Here is a 15,575-nt window from a genome sequence, read left to right on the forward strand (position 1 = left end):
AGCATGTGCTTAAAAATTAACCCTTCAGTAGTCGTGGCCGAGTGGTTAAGGTGATGGACTGGAAAAATTAAGCCTTCAATGTCTAGTGTTCCATTTTTGGAATGCCCATTACAACAAAACATAACGAAATTTTTTCTCTTCAAATTCTTGTTCCTTGGATTTTTCTACGTAATATACATGAATTTCATGCAAAAACTCAAAAAATTGCAATCTTCAGCATAAATAGTTTAGGTCCAGTTCCATGGACTAATGTAGGATATCTGTAATCATGAACGGATCTGCAATGGCTCTGCATCAACATCTACCCTTAGCAACATCTGCTATCAAAGACAAGATGAAGACCCAGAAATCAGACTGAAAGATCAGACAAAATCTTCAGAAAATCACCAATTTCTCTCTCATCGATCCTGTTCAGCGAAGTAGAACCCACAGCTGGTTCCCTGTCATGCTGAGAGAAGCGAGAAGTATGAAAAGCAAGCAAGACTTTCCAAAACAGCTTGCAGAAAAAGGTCCATAGAAATTCCCTCTCACAGGGACGAGAGGGGGTCACCCATCCAGGAGAGAACCCGTCCAAGGAGCACAGGGAAACACAACGGCTCCTGGCACCTCCTCACTAAGCTACAAGGGACACACAGGTGGAGGTCTAATCAGTTCAGAGGAAAATAGTAACCAGGGATATTTAAAATCTTCAAACAAAGAAATGTTAGCATAAACCGGAAACACATGATTTTCCCAGATTGGTAGGTAACCTCTGGCCTAGAAAATTAAGGTACAACCATTTTAAGTTTTCTTTATAAATTTAACTATACTCATCACAATCCTTAAGATGCAATATATATATGTACTAACCTCCCAGAATGTAATTATTATGTACTGCAAACATATAATAAAAAAAGAAACTAAAAATTTTTTTTAACTGAAAAATAAAAACTATACTTACCACAATCCATTCAGCAATGTTTTCATAGAGTTGTGGACTAAAAATTGCTTTTTTAAGCCTAGCTAGAGGACCATCAGCATCCACTAATCTACACCGCATGAAAACATCACAGTAGCCTCTGAAATCATTGCAAGGAGACCCAGGCTGCAGGGTGATGGTGCGACCGCTGAAATGCTTGCTCCACTGCACAGACCCTGTGCTGGCACAGGTTGAAGGGTCCACTGGAAGAGAAGTGTCAAGGGTTAGCTGAAGATCAGGTTTCCTAATGGACCAGTTGGGGAAAGACAACGGGGAAGAAGAAACTGCCTAAAATCAATACCATGACATGTTAAATAGCCTTCCCTAGTTCTGCAGGATAATGCCATTAATAATTCACCTTCAATGTTACAACAGAAGCAAACAACAGTAAGTCTTGACTTAGTACCTGCAAAGGGTTTAAACTCTTCAAATTCTGTTTATACAAAGTAATGCTTTGTCTAGTGTGTCACTTAAAAACGTTGTAGGGATCGTTTTACTTCAGACAAAATGCTGTGTTATATTTAAACTTTCTCAAGAAGACAGATTTAGCTGGAAACTACCTGCCCAGACTATATGTCAAAGTGCAATGGTTAAAATTTGGGAGAAAATGATGGTTTATGAAAGACTTTACACTCTTGTATTTTAGGGCTGGGGATTTAGCTCAGTGGTTTCCCCCACCTGCTGCGCAAGCGCAAGGACCCAAGTTCGATCCCCAGTACCAAAAAAAAAAAATACACTCTTGTATTTTAAAAGCCTTACTTTTCTTCATGCAGCAGACATGGCATAACTCTTTGTCATCTTTGCCATCAGAACTGGCACAGGTACACTCCTCCAAGTCGTACTTCTCACAGATGGAGCCTGCACATTGCTGGAACAAAAGACAAGTTATTTCATCCCTGTGCCGCCAGGCCTATTATTCACAGACAGGTACAGGATTCCAATGTCAAAATAATTAAGTGGAAGTACAACAAAACAAACACAGACTGGGGGAATGTGGCTCAGTGGCACAGTGCTTGCCTGGCATGTACAAGGCCTTGAGTTCAATCCCCAGCACCACAAAACAAAACACATAGATGAATTAGAACTTGATCATATAAACACATTTTTTAAAAGGCAGTGGCAACAAAAAAAACTAAACTCGAACAAAAGCAGAGAAAAAGATCAGATGAGCATCAACTTCATGTTGGCTATCGTGGCTCCTCTATAAGCAGAGAAAAATGAAATTTTCTTCATGTGGACAAAAGTGATAGCCATGAAAGCTTTAAAGGCTTCACATTCAGAGAAAGTGACTAGAAGAGTTCTTTTATTTAGGCAACTGAAATATTAATTTATAAAACTTAAAAGCAGTATAGACAAAGTCACATGCCTAGCGGCTCTGCTGTTTCTCCAGGGAATACTGAACACACATCGCTGGGAAGATGAAAGGCAGATCAGTAGCTAACTGAATGCCATCAGGTGCTTGCGCCACTTAATATATCCCTGGCTTTGTGGGAAACAGATAGGGATACTACTGAAACAGAGACCAAGATTAATTACTTTATGTAGCTTTAAGTGTCAACAATTATTCTGAAAAAGTAGGTTCTATAAAATTAAATTTAAAAACAATAAAATGAAATGCTTACCCCATTAATGCACACTTGTGTATGCCTGTTACAGTCTGTAAAGTTTGGTTTAGGATCAGACGCCGGGCACAGAGCTGTGACGCCGTTACATATCCCTTCTCTCGCACAATCGGAATCGTCCCGACACTTCTCAGACTTGGACTTGAATGTACACTGTGCCGTACAGCAGGGACCTTGGCTTGGACTGGAAGAAACATTAAGTGATTAAACAAAGTAAATTACCAGGTATTTTCTAGATACTAAGATGGTCCTGATTTTTCTTTTTCTTTTTTCTTTTGGTACCAGGGATTGAACTAGGCTCCTTGCACTTGCAGGGCAGGCGGCAGAAACACTGAGCTAAATCCCCAGCCTCTGGCCCTGATTTTTAAATCACAAATCTCATCTTTTAAATTATAAGTATGCTGGGCCAGGGATTTAGCTCAGTGTTTCCGCCGCCTGCCCCGCAGGCACAAGGACCCAAGTTCAATCCCTGGTTCCAAAAAAATAAGTAAAATGACCCAAAAAAATTGTTACGTATGCTACTGGTACACAGCTTTAAATATGGTAAAAAGAAGCTACTATGTTTGAACATTATACTAAGTATAGGAAAATGGTAGGATAAGCACCTAGTTTTTACAGTCAGAGCATACTATACTCAGCATTCTTCCTGTAGCTGCCTTTTGTGGAATGCTATAATGGAGGATGGATTTAATATTAAGGAACTTATCAGTGTTTACTCACAACTACATTATACACTAGTCAATTTATCAGTTTTTCTCATTTTTATGCTACAATCAACTAAAATACATGGACTGGCCATTTAAAAATACTGTAATACTACAGTTTATTGCTTATAATCTATCACCACTGAAGTAATTTGACAAGTGAAATAACTGTATGAGCCTAAGTCACAAAGTGTATGTACTCTGTAATTACCTACATACTGAAAGTTAAGATTCTAAAAATACGGAAGATACCTGCATTTTTAAAGTTAAGAGCAAGTTATATATATTCTAATGAGCAGCCTTTTTGTGTCCTTTTAACAGCCACCTTACTGATTATGGGTACTTCAAACTGCCACTGACAGCGTACTAGATGCCAGTTTAGAAAAATAAATAAAACAGCACAACAGATAAAGACAAAGCTCCAAAGCCCCATGCATCTCTTCATCTCAGTTACAAATCTGCCGTCGGTCGGTCGCTGCTTTCAGGGGCCTTGGCAGGGGCGCAGGTGGAAGGCGGCCGAGCTCCGTGAGCTACCTGCACTGCTTTCCAGGCTTCAGCTTGCACTTCTTCCCCACCGGCTGGTTGGCATCGAAGCAGCACTCGTCCTTGCATTGGTCGCTGTAGCCGCAGTCACACTCCTCTCCCTGCTCCACCATCCCATTCCCGCAGATGGGCTGGCCGGACTCTGAGAAGACCCACAAGACAAGGTCAGCGCTCCACTTGAACTCTGTTTAAAACTCACCAATTCTTTACAAAGAGCTTCATAACAAAGGGACAAAGGAAAACTGGTGAATGGGTACAGGAAAAATGATAGAAAGTGCATGAGGTATTTGACACACATTAACTTTCATCTCACAAAGAATTTACTCATCTGTTTGCTAACAGCTGAAATACATGGAAAAGGTACTATTTAAATGCAAAAATTGTACTGGGTACATATTTCACTATAACTTAAGGAGTTAATGCATTTCTTTATCTCTTGTAATACCTCTGAAGCAGTACTGGCTGCACTGCTAGGATTACAGGATGCACCCCCATGCTCAGCTCAGCCTGATCTTTTTTTTTTGGTACCGGGGATCAAACTCGGGTCCTCGCACTTGCGCGGTAGGCAGCGAAACCAATCCCCGGCCCTCAGCCTGATCATTTTAAAAGTCAACTTCAATCAGCAAGTTTACTATGGTAACTCAATTTACAAATAAAGAATCTATAATCTACATAGTACTGCTATATTAAAAACAAAAGAAAAATAACCACTGGTAATAATAAAGATGGTAATATCAATGTAATTTCAATCTATTCTTTTTAAAGAAAAAGAAGCCTTTAAAAGAAAAGGCCAGACTCTGTAAGAAGAATGAAAAGATAAGCTACACCCAGAGAGAAAATATTTGCAAACTAATATCTGACAAGTGATTAGTATCTAGACTACATAAACAATTTCAAAACTCAATAGGAAAAAAAAATCCATTAGAAATGGCCAAAAAAAAGACATTTTACCAAAGAAGACATAGATAGTAAATAAGCTCATGAAAAGATGTTCAACACCATTAGTCATCAGAGAAATGCAAGTTAAAATCCTGAAAAATAAGCTGGGCATAATGGCACATGTCTGTAATGGCAGCATTTGGGAGGCTGAGGTGGGAGAATCACAAGTTTGAGGCCAGCTTGGGTTACATAGCAAGACACTGTCTCAAAACAAACAAACAAAAAACAACACCACATTCCTATCAGAATGACTTAAAATACAGTGAAAGCACATTGGTGGTAAAAATGAAGAGAGACTAGATCATTCATACATTGCTGGTGAGAAGAGAAAATAGTACAGGCATCCTGCAAAGCATGTGGTAGTGTTGCACAAAAGAGTTGCTGCTGTGTACAGTCCACTAAGTAGATTTGGGGGCATTTATCTCAAAGAAACAAAAAATTACACTCACACAAAAACCCTGTACATGAATGTTTACAGTTGCTTTATTCACACCAGCCGAAAACTGGAGAGAGCCCCATGTCCTTCCACAGGTGAATGGTTAACTGTTCCACACATACCCTGAATACTACTTAGCAACACGAGAGAATAACAAACAATTTAGATGAATCTCCAGGGAATTATGCAAGTGAAGAAAGACAACCCAAAAGGTTATGTACTATATGATTACATTTATATAACATTTCTGAAGTGACAAAATTTGGAAGTGAAGAGGTCAGGGGTCCGGAAGGCACAGCAGGAACAGACAAGGGCAGCTACAGATGAGTAGCCCCAAGCAGACCTGTGTGGATGGGGCTGCTCTGAACCTCAACTGGGCAGTGGGAAATACAAAACCTCCCCACTGACAAAGTTGCTTATAACTAAAAACACACAGAGAAGGGAGAGCAAAACTGGGAAAATCCGAATAAGACCTGTGGCTCCCACGTGTCAATGACCGCACTGTGGTTTTGTAAGATCTCACAAGTGGGTGAAACCTGGTGAATGGTACAGAGAGCCTACTGCTTCCTGTACCTATATGCAAGTCTATAATTATCTCAATAAAAATTCCAATAAAAACAAAAGGCCAGCCTTATCTAGAAACCTTTCTCAATGCTTATTTAACCCCTCTTTTCATGTGCAAAGGTGAACGGGCCTGTTTGTAGTCACGTAATTTATAATCTTGTGAAAAAGAACAAAAACACATGAAAAAACTTTAAGACAAGATAGAATACTTAGAATATATTAATTGCCACAAGAGATCATAACAGGTAAGTGGAAAACTAAACCGTGATATTATACACAACAGAGTATTATACACCCATAAAGGAAGAGAGTTCTGGTACATCCTATCACATGGATAAACCTTAGAAATTTGCTACGAGAAATAAGCTAGACACAGAAAAACCAGCCCTGTGTGATCCCGCTTGAATGGGGTACCTACAGTAGGGTAACTCATAGAGACAGAAAGTAAGGTAGAAGTTAAGAGGGGTTGAAGGGAGGAGCAAGCAGCTTTTTAATAGATAAGGAATTCTAGTACTGAGAAACAATTTGGAAAGAGGTAACAGTGATGATTACAAAACACTGTGCAAGCAATTAATGTCAGTGAACTGTACACTTGAGTTGGTTAAAATGGCAAATTTTATGTTAAATCTATTTTACAATAATAACAATAAGAATAATACAAGAATTTCCTGGCACCTTTAGACTTCTTAGCCAGGAGAGCAAAGGTGAGCACTCACCAACAGGGGAGCGGACGAGCACAGCAGGGCACATTCACACAAGGCAACACCACAGGGCAATGCCGAGGAGACACTAATGATGAAACAGAATCCACACTAAAAGTAGCCTTCCACAAAAAAGATACAACTGTACAGTTCCACTTACACACAGTTTTAAACGGCAAAATCATTACATAGTGAAATAAATCAGCTAGCAGTCACCTCTGGGAGTGTGCTGGGGCCAGCAGCTGGGAAGGAAAATAGAAGCTTTCTTGGATGATAGAAATGTTCTGTATCTTGATAGCTGCTTAGTTTGTGTAGGTAAATGGATTCATCAGAACTGATTAGATGTATAAGAAAATGTCACAGTAAAATCCAATATTCTTTTTGAAAGAAAAAAAAACTCTGTATCTCCCAATTCCATACTTTCTATAACCCTTATGACCACTGATTTGCTTTTTGCTAAATCAATTTGCCTGGAGAGTGAATATGAATGGCATACACTACTTAAAAAGTTCCTCAAATGGTGCACTTCACATCTGTGCATTTCACTTATGTAAAAAACAAAAACAGAACTTCAGCCAAGCACTGTGCTGCACCCCTGTAATCCCAAATTACTTGAGAGGCTGAGGTAGGAGGTTCAAGTTCAAGGCCAGCCTGAGCAACTTACCCTAGAACTCATCTAAGAACAAAAACTAAAACGTGCTGGAGATGTAGTTCAGTGGCACAACACTTGCTAGCATGTGCAAGGCCCTAAATTTAATCCCCAGCACCAAAAGGAAAGACAGACAGACAGATGTCTGCACCTTTAAACTGCAACGAAAAAGATGGACTGAGGGATGGACAGATTAATAAGTATGTGATAAAGACAATACAGCAAAGTGTTAACTATAAAATATAGGCAATGAATACAAGAGTGCTCACTGTGTAATCCTTTTTCTGAATGTCTGAAAATGTTCAAAGTAAAACATTGGGAAAATATACATACCAACAAAACAGTTGTTTCTCTTCTTCTCAAGAACTTGGCTTATATTTCTAATACTACAGAGTGAGAATTTATTGTTGTTAAGTTTGTCCCCAGATGTTGCTCTCGCATACATGATGTAATTGCCATTTTCTTTTTGTCCTAAATTCTTAGATTCTCCTGGTGTGCACTCTGTTCCAGAATCATGCTGTCAAACAGAATAGTTACATAAACAGGAAATCAAACAGGGTTTTCAGGTCATCTTATTAAATATAATTTTCTCATCAGAAGAACAAAGGAAGCCACAGATTCTGTTAGAAAGGATATTACAATTGTTTTAGATTATGAGCAGGAAAACAATTTTCTGTGTTAGAGGCCACTGTCTTAGAAAAGGAGAAAAATCATGGAGGTCTAGCCACAGCAATTTATAGCTTTGTAAATAGGAACTAGAATTGAGGACAAATTGTCACAAAAGTCTATTAAATATTTACTTTTAAAAGTAGAAATAGTAATATAAAATACTTCAAAACTACTAAGTATTCTTTAAAATATACACTAAATTACATGCTATGACTAGTTCAGAGAAGGCAAAAGTAGGCAAACAAAGGAGACTAGCATAAGGCTGTGTATACAGAATAGCAATCTAAGCTAACTTATGAACTACTACATAACGAAAAACAAATACGCTGACCAGAGATAAAAAACACACTGATCTATTTTTAAATTAAATGAAGAAAACTCCAGGCATAAAATCAAAATACTGCTTTTCAGAATACAGGAGACAGGGCTGGGGATTTAGCTCAGTGGTTCCCCCACCTGCCTCACAAGTGCAAGGTCCCAAGTTCGATCCCTGGTACCCCCCCAAAAAAGAATACAGGAGACAAAGTTCTGTGTAGGAGTGAGTGTATGTGCAGAAGTGCTTTTGGTTTTGATAGATTTCATTTAAGTATCAGAGTACCAAAGCGTAGCGGTAAAAACACTCATGTGACCAGCACACAAGTCAAGCAACAGAATGCCACCAGACCCCAGCAGCCCAGCCCTCCTGGAAATACGCATTAAAACAAGCAGGCCTCACAAAAGCATAAGTTCTCGAATGCTAGTTATTCAAATAAAACCTTGTTTTGAATACTCAGCAACCCTATCTCTACAGAGAAGCAGAATCCCCAAGGGAGTCCATCTAAATCACTTTCCTTTTCTTCTCCTCAGGCTGAGGCAATTACCTGTATTAAAACTGTGACCTCTACTGTCACCGTTATTCTTCCTGATACCGCCTGCTTTTCTCAGGAACCTAAACAAGCATTTAACAACGCTATCATCCTCTAATATTACCTACCTTTACGTTTTCATTCTATATAATGCAGTTGGTTTCTGATAAAGTATGGCACTAGCACTATTCTCACCATTAAAATTTTACGGGAGAAAATCCCAGTATTGTACAGTATTTTTTGGGGGGGTACTGGGGATTGAACTAGGGTCCTTGCGCTTGCGCAGCAGGTGGCGAAACCACTGAGCTAAATCCCCGGCCCTATTGTACAACTCTTGACATCATCACAGAATACCTTGTCACCTTTCAAGTCAATAAATAGTGTCCAAGGCTACATGGAGGCACTAAAATATATAAAAATATTAAGATGCAACAAGCACTGTCCCAGCCCTCAAGGCTTTCACATTCCACAAAAAGCAGCAAATGTCAAGCTATCTGTCTAGCATGACTTACTCAAGGATGCTAGAATGGAACACCATTAGCAGCTGCAGAAGGGGAATGGGTTATGAACAGCACATCTGCTGCCATCCTCAGATAAGGGACAAAAACAAGCATACAAATAAAACAGAACAAAAAGGTCACTTTGACTGGACCACCCAAATGTGGGAGGGTTCAAATCAAGCGTACAGTCACACAAAGAAACTATAACCTTACTTTGATAAGAAAACAGAAAAACTATTGTCTATTAAAAAATATTCTTACAACAAATTTAGAAAATCAAAAAATAGATCAAGAAAATTCAATTGTCATCTATGACCTACAATAATTATTGCTTACATTTTGGTCTATTTCCTAAATAACTTGTATGTGGCTTTGTCATATGTTAGTGTAAAATTTGGACTCTACCATGTATACAGCTATGTTTGTGTTTCAGCTTCAAGTATAAAGCACTGAAAGGCTTTTAAAATGACTGTAACGTATTCTGTGGTATTTTCCAATCGTGGGTCCATTTAAGCTGTTTTAAATTTTTGCTATTAAAAATAAAACTGCAACTGATCTTTTTTCAAATGTTCATTTTTCAAACATACACAACTCTTTTTTCCCAAACATACATTAACTCTTTGTAAATCTTCCATTTATTTCTTTTCGTTGAATGTCCAGTGGTAGAATCACTATGTGAACAACAGGGACCAAGATTTCAAAGGCAAAGAGGGGAAGGAACTGACTTCCTGGTGGAGGAAAGTTCTGAAGGACTGAAGTACTTGACAGAGGAGGGAGGAGGTAACATAGGAAACAGGCTGGGCCTTGACTTATGGGAAACTAAATGATAAGATCCGGAAATCACGTCAGCACTATCAGCAGGTAGTAGAAATAGGTTTTAAAAAGAAGTGGCATAATTAGAACCGTATTTATACAAAGATGAATCCGGTGAAAGTGAGTACAGATTGCAATGTCCATACTGAGACACAGAAAGCTGTCTCATTTTTTTATTACAACTTTCTATCACAAAGCTTATAAAGCAGTTTACAGTAGGTACACAATGAATATCTGAGACAGGATAATAAATATAACCAATGTGAACCACTCAAGAGAAACTAACTCTGACGCAGTACAGATACACAGCAGGAAGACAAAGACTTCAGTACAGATGTCAAAGGAGACAAGTTCAGGATTCTACACAGTTGTGCCTGATCATACTACTAATTAATAAGTACCTGCTAAGCATCTACTATGTACATATAGTAGAATTTACAGCATTATGAAAAACTAGAGTACGTGTCATTCACAGTGAGTGAGGAGGAGCAAACAGCAAGGGAGGCAAAGAATGAGGACCAATTTATCCACTAAACAATAACCACTACATAACCTAAGGCTAATGTACTAAAAACAACTGGCCAGCACCTGGGCAGGAACAGAGGAGGCACAAAGTGACAGGGGAAGTGCCGGGGTCTGGACTCCCTGCTCCATGCCAAGTCCTCAGATATGCAGCAGCACCACCTCGGTGCTGTTTGAAACACAGAACCGCAGTCCCACAGACCTACAGAAAGAGAATCTGTACTCTGAGGTCCTCAGGTGATTTATATGCACAGCAAGGTGTGAGAGGCTTGGGACAAGCGGACAGGAGAAGAGGCAGTGTGAGAGGCTTGGAACAAGCGGACAGGAGAAGAGGCAGGGTAGCGCAGTTACCCCGGCAAGGCCTGGGGCCAAGGGGGCTAACAGAGAAGGAGGACCTCCTCTGCACCTGCAAATGCAAGCGCCACAAGCAGCAGTTCTCTGCTTACCTCAAATATTTAAGGGTTTTTTTTGTTTGTTTGTTTTCTGAGACAGGGTCTTGCTATGTATGTGCCTCAGGCTGGACTCAAAGCCACTATGAAACCTAGGCTAGCCTCAAATTTGCAAACCTCCTGCCTCAGCCACCCAAGTGCTGGGATTACAAGCATTCAGTACCACAATCCAGCTCACGTATTGTTTTAATAATGAGCTCTTGGGCTGGGGGGTTTAGCTCAGTGGTTCCGTCGCCTGCCTCACAAGTGTGAGGTCCCGAGTTCGATCCCCGGTACCCATCCCCGCAAAAAATAATGAGCTCTTAACTTCAGAGTGGGACTTAGAAGAGGAAAGGCAACTTACTGAAATAGTACACTTTACAAACCTGAAGAAATCAGAGATGTGTATTTGCAGAATTTAACCACAAGTATACTACTTATTTATGTGTGTATGTATGTATTTTGTTGCTAGGGATTAACCTGGGGCCTTGTGCCTGCTAAGCATGTGTTCTACCACTGAGCTATACCCTCAGGCCCTACAAATTAGTTTTCAATAATAAAATTTTTACAAGTGATAAGGTACAAATAAAATGAGTTGATATACAGTTTCCAAGTGAAATTCTCCCAAACTTGGCACTTTTAAGAAGCTCTAGCTGGGCACATGCCTGTAACCCCACCAACTTGAGAGGCTAAGGCAGGAGGTTTGCTGGGAGTTCAAGACCAGCCTGGGCTACACAGGAAGACCCTGTCTCAAAAAAAACAAAAAAGAAACTCTACCAAAATCACAAATATAAAATATCTTTCAGTATTTCCTATTTCTGTGTTGTATTGATCTTTAGGTCATTTAAGAATCAATATAATGGATCAAGGTATTAGATGATATCAAAGAGCACTATTAATTTTGTTAAGTATAATAATCACATTGTGGCTATATTAAAATCAACTTTTTCAGAAATGTATACTAAAATATATAAGCATAGATTATTTTGCTTTAAACAACTTAGGAAAAAAAAAAGAGAGAAAAAAGAATATACAAAGTAGATATGGAAAAATCTTTTTTTTTTTTTTGGAACCAGGGATCAAACTCAGGACCTTGTGCTTGCAAGGCAAGTGGCAGAACCACTGAGCTAAATCCCCTGCCCCAAAATGGAAAAATCTTGATCATTATTGACTCTTGACTCACAGGTAGGCCAACTAAGAATGATGCTTTCATAGTCAAAGGATTGTAAAATCAACGAAGAAGAATATTCAACAAAAACCAAATACTGCCCCCAAAATATTTACTATCAGGCCCTTTAAAGAAAGAATTTGCTAATCCCTATTCTAGATGAAGTGAATTATCTTCCATGTGTTAGAAATTCATCACAATAAAAGATTTTAAAATACCAATCTTCTACAGCAGAAAGACAAATCCAAGTAAATCTTAATATGCTTTAACAAAAACAAAGGAAAAAAGTCATTGCACAATTTGCTTAAGATTCTAAATGTACTTTAGACAATGAAAAGGGATTCTCACTCAAAGGTATTTGAAGCATTATATATGAGACATTCTCCTAAGACCAAGAGATACAGACAATTCTTCTGTCCAAATAGACGAGACAAAATTCCTTCCTTTCATAAAATTCTGACACTGTTATGCTTACATTTCTTATTTGAATTACAAATATTCTATCTTCTTCCTTTTTAAATATCATTGAGTATAGTACTGTGTTCCGGCATACAGACGCTCAATATTTGTTCGTACATTTGTTTTCACTGTAAACAAAAAAATCGCTCAAAATAAAAGGCTAATAATGTTTTAAAAATCTGAAAGTTAAGCAATACTTACTGGAGATCCAAAGTTATGTCCAACTTCATGAGCAAAAGTTATGTGAGAGACTTTGGGAGGGACATGAGACCCATAGTTCTGGACGGTAATAATTCCAGTGTTTAAGGACTTCTTCTTACCATCGGAATAGAGCTTACTTTTTTCACAGATTCCGCCAGAGCTTCCTATGTTCAGAACAACAAGAAGAAAAAGATTAATTATCTATTCCACTCCACTCCCCAAAGAGCTAATACTAAATTAAACAGCTAAATTAAAACATTTTATATTTTCAACCTAACGTACAACTGGTAATTGGGCCAGGGAGGTAGCTCAGTGACACCGTGCCTGTCTCATAAGCTCAAGGTCCTGAGTTTGATTCCCGGTACCAAAAAAAGAAAAAAACCAAACAAACAAAACACAACTGATAATCAAATGTACCAAACACTCAAAATCTTCTTTGGTCCAAGATTAGGAAATCATTCCAAATAAAGTTTTGGTGGTACCCATGAAGAAATTCCCAGGAGTAATACAAAGATGTTATACAATGCTCCTCCTCAAACTGTCCTCAAATTTGTTTAATTTAGCAAAACAATATTTACACTTCCTTCAAATTTGAATATATCAATATTTAGAGTCAAAGGCTATACATTTTCATCTTTAAAAAAAAAACCTACTGATTTAAGTTAAATGAAACAAAGTTAAGTTAAATGAACAAAATAGTCTCAAGTAGATGCTGAGAAAGGCACTTCTACAAACACAGTAACATACCTGAGTATGTGATTCACTGTCCTGAGATGTAATATACCCTCTCTTTGTAAAAAAGAAAATAATTATGCCAAGCGAGTTAAAAGAGAGCGTTGAGATCATAGGTGTATACTGCAACACTTGGCTATATTTTATAACTTTTTTTGAGACAAGGTCTTGCTACATAGTGCAGGCTGGCCTTGAACTCACTATGTAGCCCAGGGTGGCCTCAAACTCCTAATGATCCTCCTGCCTCCATCTCCTGAGTGCCTAGGGATTACAAGCATGTGCCACCATGCCTGGCTTAATACGTTTGCTTAAGCTATTCTTTTTCTACTTTTGGAGATTCGTCCAAAGAACTACATCATTCTAGAAATAGGATATATATGAATAAGTACTGTTTATGTAATTACAAGTGTAATTAACATATTATAGTTTTAAACAAATAATTAATACCCTGTTTTAGTGAGGTTTTATCACATATAAATTCATCCAATATTATACTGTCAAATTTGAATTAAGCACAGAAGACTTCATATTGTCAACCTTTAACAGTTTTTTAAAGCAAACAGGCAAATTTTTAGAACTCTGTAATAACACTCTCAAGTGTTTTTAAGGTCTAGCTAATTTAAGGAAAGATCATATATAAATTTAATTGTATTCTTCTGAAATATAGTCCTTGTAATTTTTCTTGTTTACCTTCTAAATAACTGCTTTTTATCTTAATGATTATTGCATATATTAAAGTTTAATATTTATTACAGATTAATAGCATATGTTGGGGTAACTCATACAGGAAAAAATTAAATACTGTATCTAATTTTTAAGATACTGTTTAATTTTTTAAAAATATTCCAACTACTGGTATGACAGAAACACAATTAGTGATGAGATATCGTACTATGCTAAATCATAATTCAAGCTCACTAACTGCAGTATACTCTAATTTTAACATTTTGCTATACAGAATCAGCTTCAAAAATATAAATTGTGAATAAAAATGAGAATAAAATGTTTTTAATTCAAGTTAAAAGCAATTATTAATCAGGCCAAACTGATAACACTAAGATGGCTAACACAGGGGCTGAACTACCCTCGCAAGCCAGAGAGGTGGCTTCTCAAAGGGGGCTACAGGGACCAGCATATGAAGTAGAACAAAGAGGTCATCTAACTTCAAGAATTTAGTGTGTTAAGGAGCCATTGTCTTAGTCCCTCAATGAAAAGATCAGCCTCCCAGAGTGCTGCGATCACAGGCATGCACCACCATGCCCAGCTGGTCCTAACTCTAAATAGGTGCCTCCAAGTCAGCCCAGCTCATTATTTCTTATTATGGAAGAACACTGTTCTATTAGCTGAAAAATTCTAAAGCAATATTCAACTATAGAATGGAATTAAGAACAAACAGGAGCCGGGGATTTAGCTCAGTGGTTTCACTGCCTGCTGCGCAAGTGCAAGGAACTAAGTTTGATCCCTGGTACCAAATAAATAAACAAACAAACAAACAAACGAACGAACAAATAGGGGCTAAGGATGTAGCTCAGTGATGCACGTCTGGCTTGTATGCGCAAGGTCCTGAGTTCGATCCCCAGTACCAAAAAAAAAACAAAACAAACCCACAAACAAAAAAAGAACAGGCCTGGGGATATACAGTGCATGTCTAGTATATATGAGGTTCTGGATTCAATCTCCAGCTCAGCAAGACATAAAGAAGAAAAATAATAAAAGAAAAACAAATAGAGAATATTACTTAAAAGACTCAAAGACAAGAAACTTACTATTCAAATGTTTCAACCCTCATTGTTTTTCCTAGCTCAAGTGGATCAGTGGACTATAGCTGGCAATCAAAGTAACAACTCTGTCTGTAATCATTAACATAACAATACCACAGCAAAAATCCTTCCCACCACTGTATTTCTGAGTAACCAATTATCTCCAGAATTAAATGAAATTTGGTCAAGTTACACAATAATAAGGATGAGCCAAGCATAATTAGGTCAAATAAAAATGAAAGATTAAGAAACAGTAACAGATTACAAACTAAATAAACCAGCTATGAGGTGTTATCTAAAAAGAACAAAGTAACAGCAAGCATCCTAAGATTTATACACAGAAACAAGACAGAAGAACTTAT

General features: G+C 38.0%; 1 protein-coding gene across 4 annotated transcripts in view; it reads right to left on the reverse strand.

Moving 5' to 3' along the window:
- The window catches only part of Adam10 (ADAM metallopeptidase domain 10), a 125,504-nt gene that overhangs the window by 14,398 nt on the left and 95,531 nt on the right, over window positions 1-15,575 (reverse strand). For all 4 annotated transcript variants that reach the window (XM_004855733.3, XM_087198998.1, XM_087198999.1 and 1 more), the window contains 6 exons: window positions 12,722-12,885; window positions 7,450-7,633; window positions 3,819-3,969; window positions 2,581-2,764; window positions 1,718-1,826; window positions 941-1,161 (listed from right to left, as the gene is read on the reverse strand). In XM_004855733.3, coding sequence (XP_004855790.1) covers window positions 941-1,161; window positions 1,718-1,826; window positions 2,581-2,764; window positions 3,819-3,969; window positions 7,450-7,633; window positions 12,722-12,885 — 1,013 coding nt within the window. The remainder of the gene's footprint in view (window positions 1-940; window positions 1,162-1,717; window positions 1,827-2,580; window positions 2,765-3,818; window positions 3,970-7,449; window positions 7,634-12,721; window positions 12,886-15,575) is intronic.

Source organism: Heterocephalus glaber, unplaced genomic scaffold (genome assembly GCF_053883595.1).
Source record: "Heterocephalus glaber isolate CG9 unplaced genomic scaffold, H.glaber_assembly_v1.0 deba00001689, whole genome shotgun sequence".
NCBI lineage: Eukaryota > Metazoa > Chordata > Mammalia > Rodentia > Bathyergidae > Heterocephalus > Heterocephalus glaber.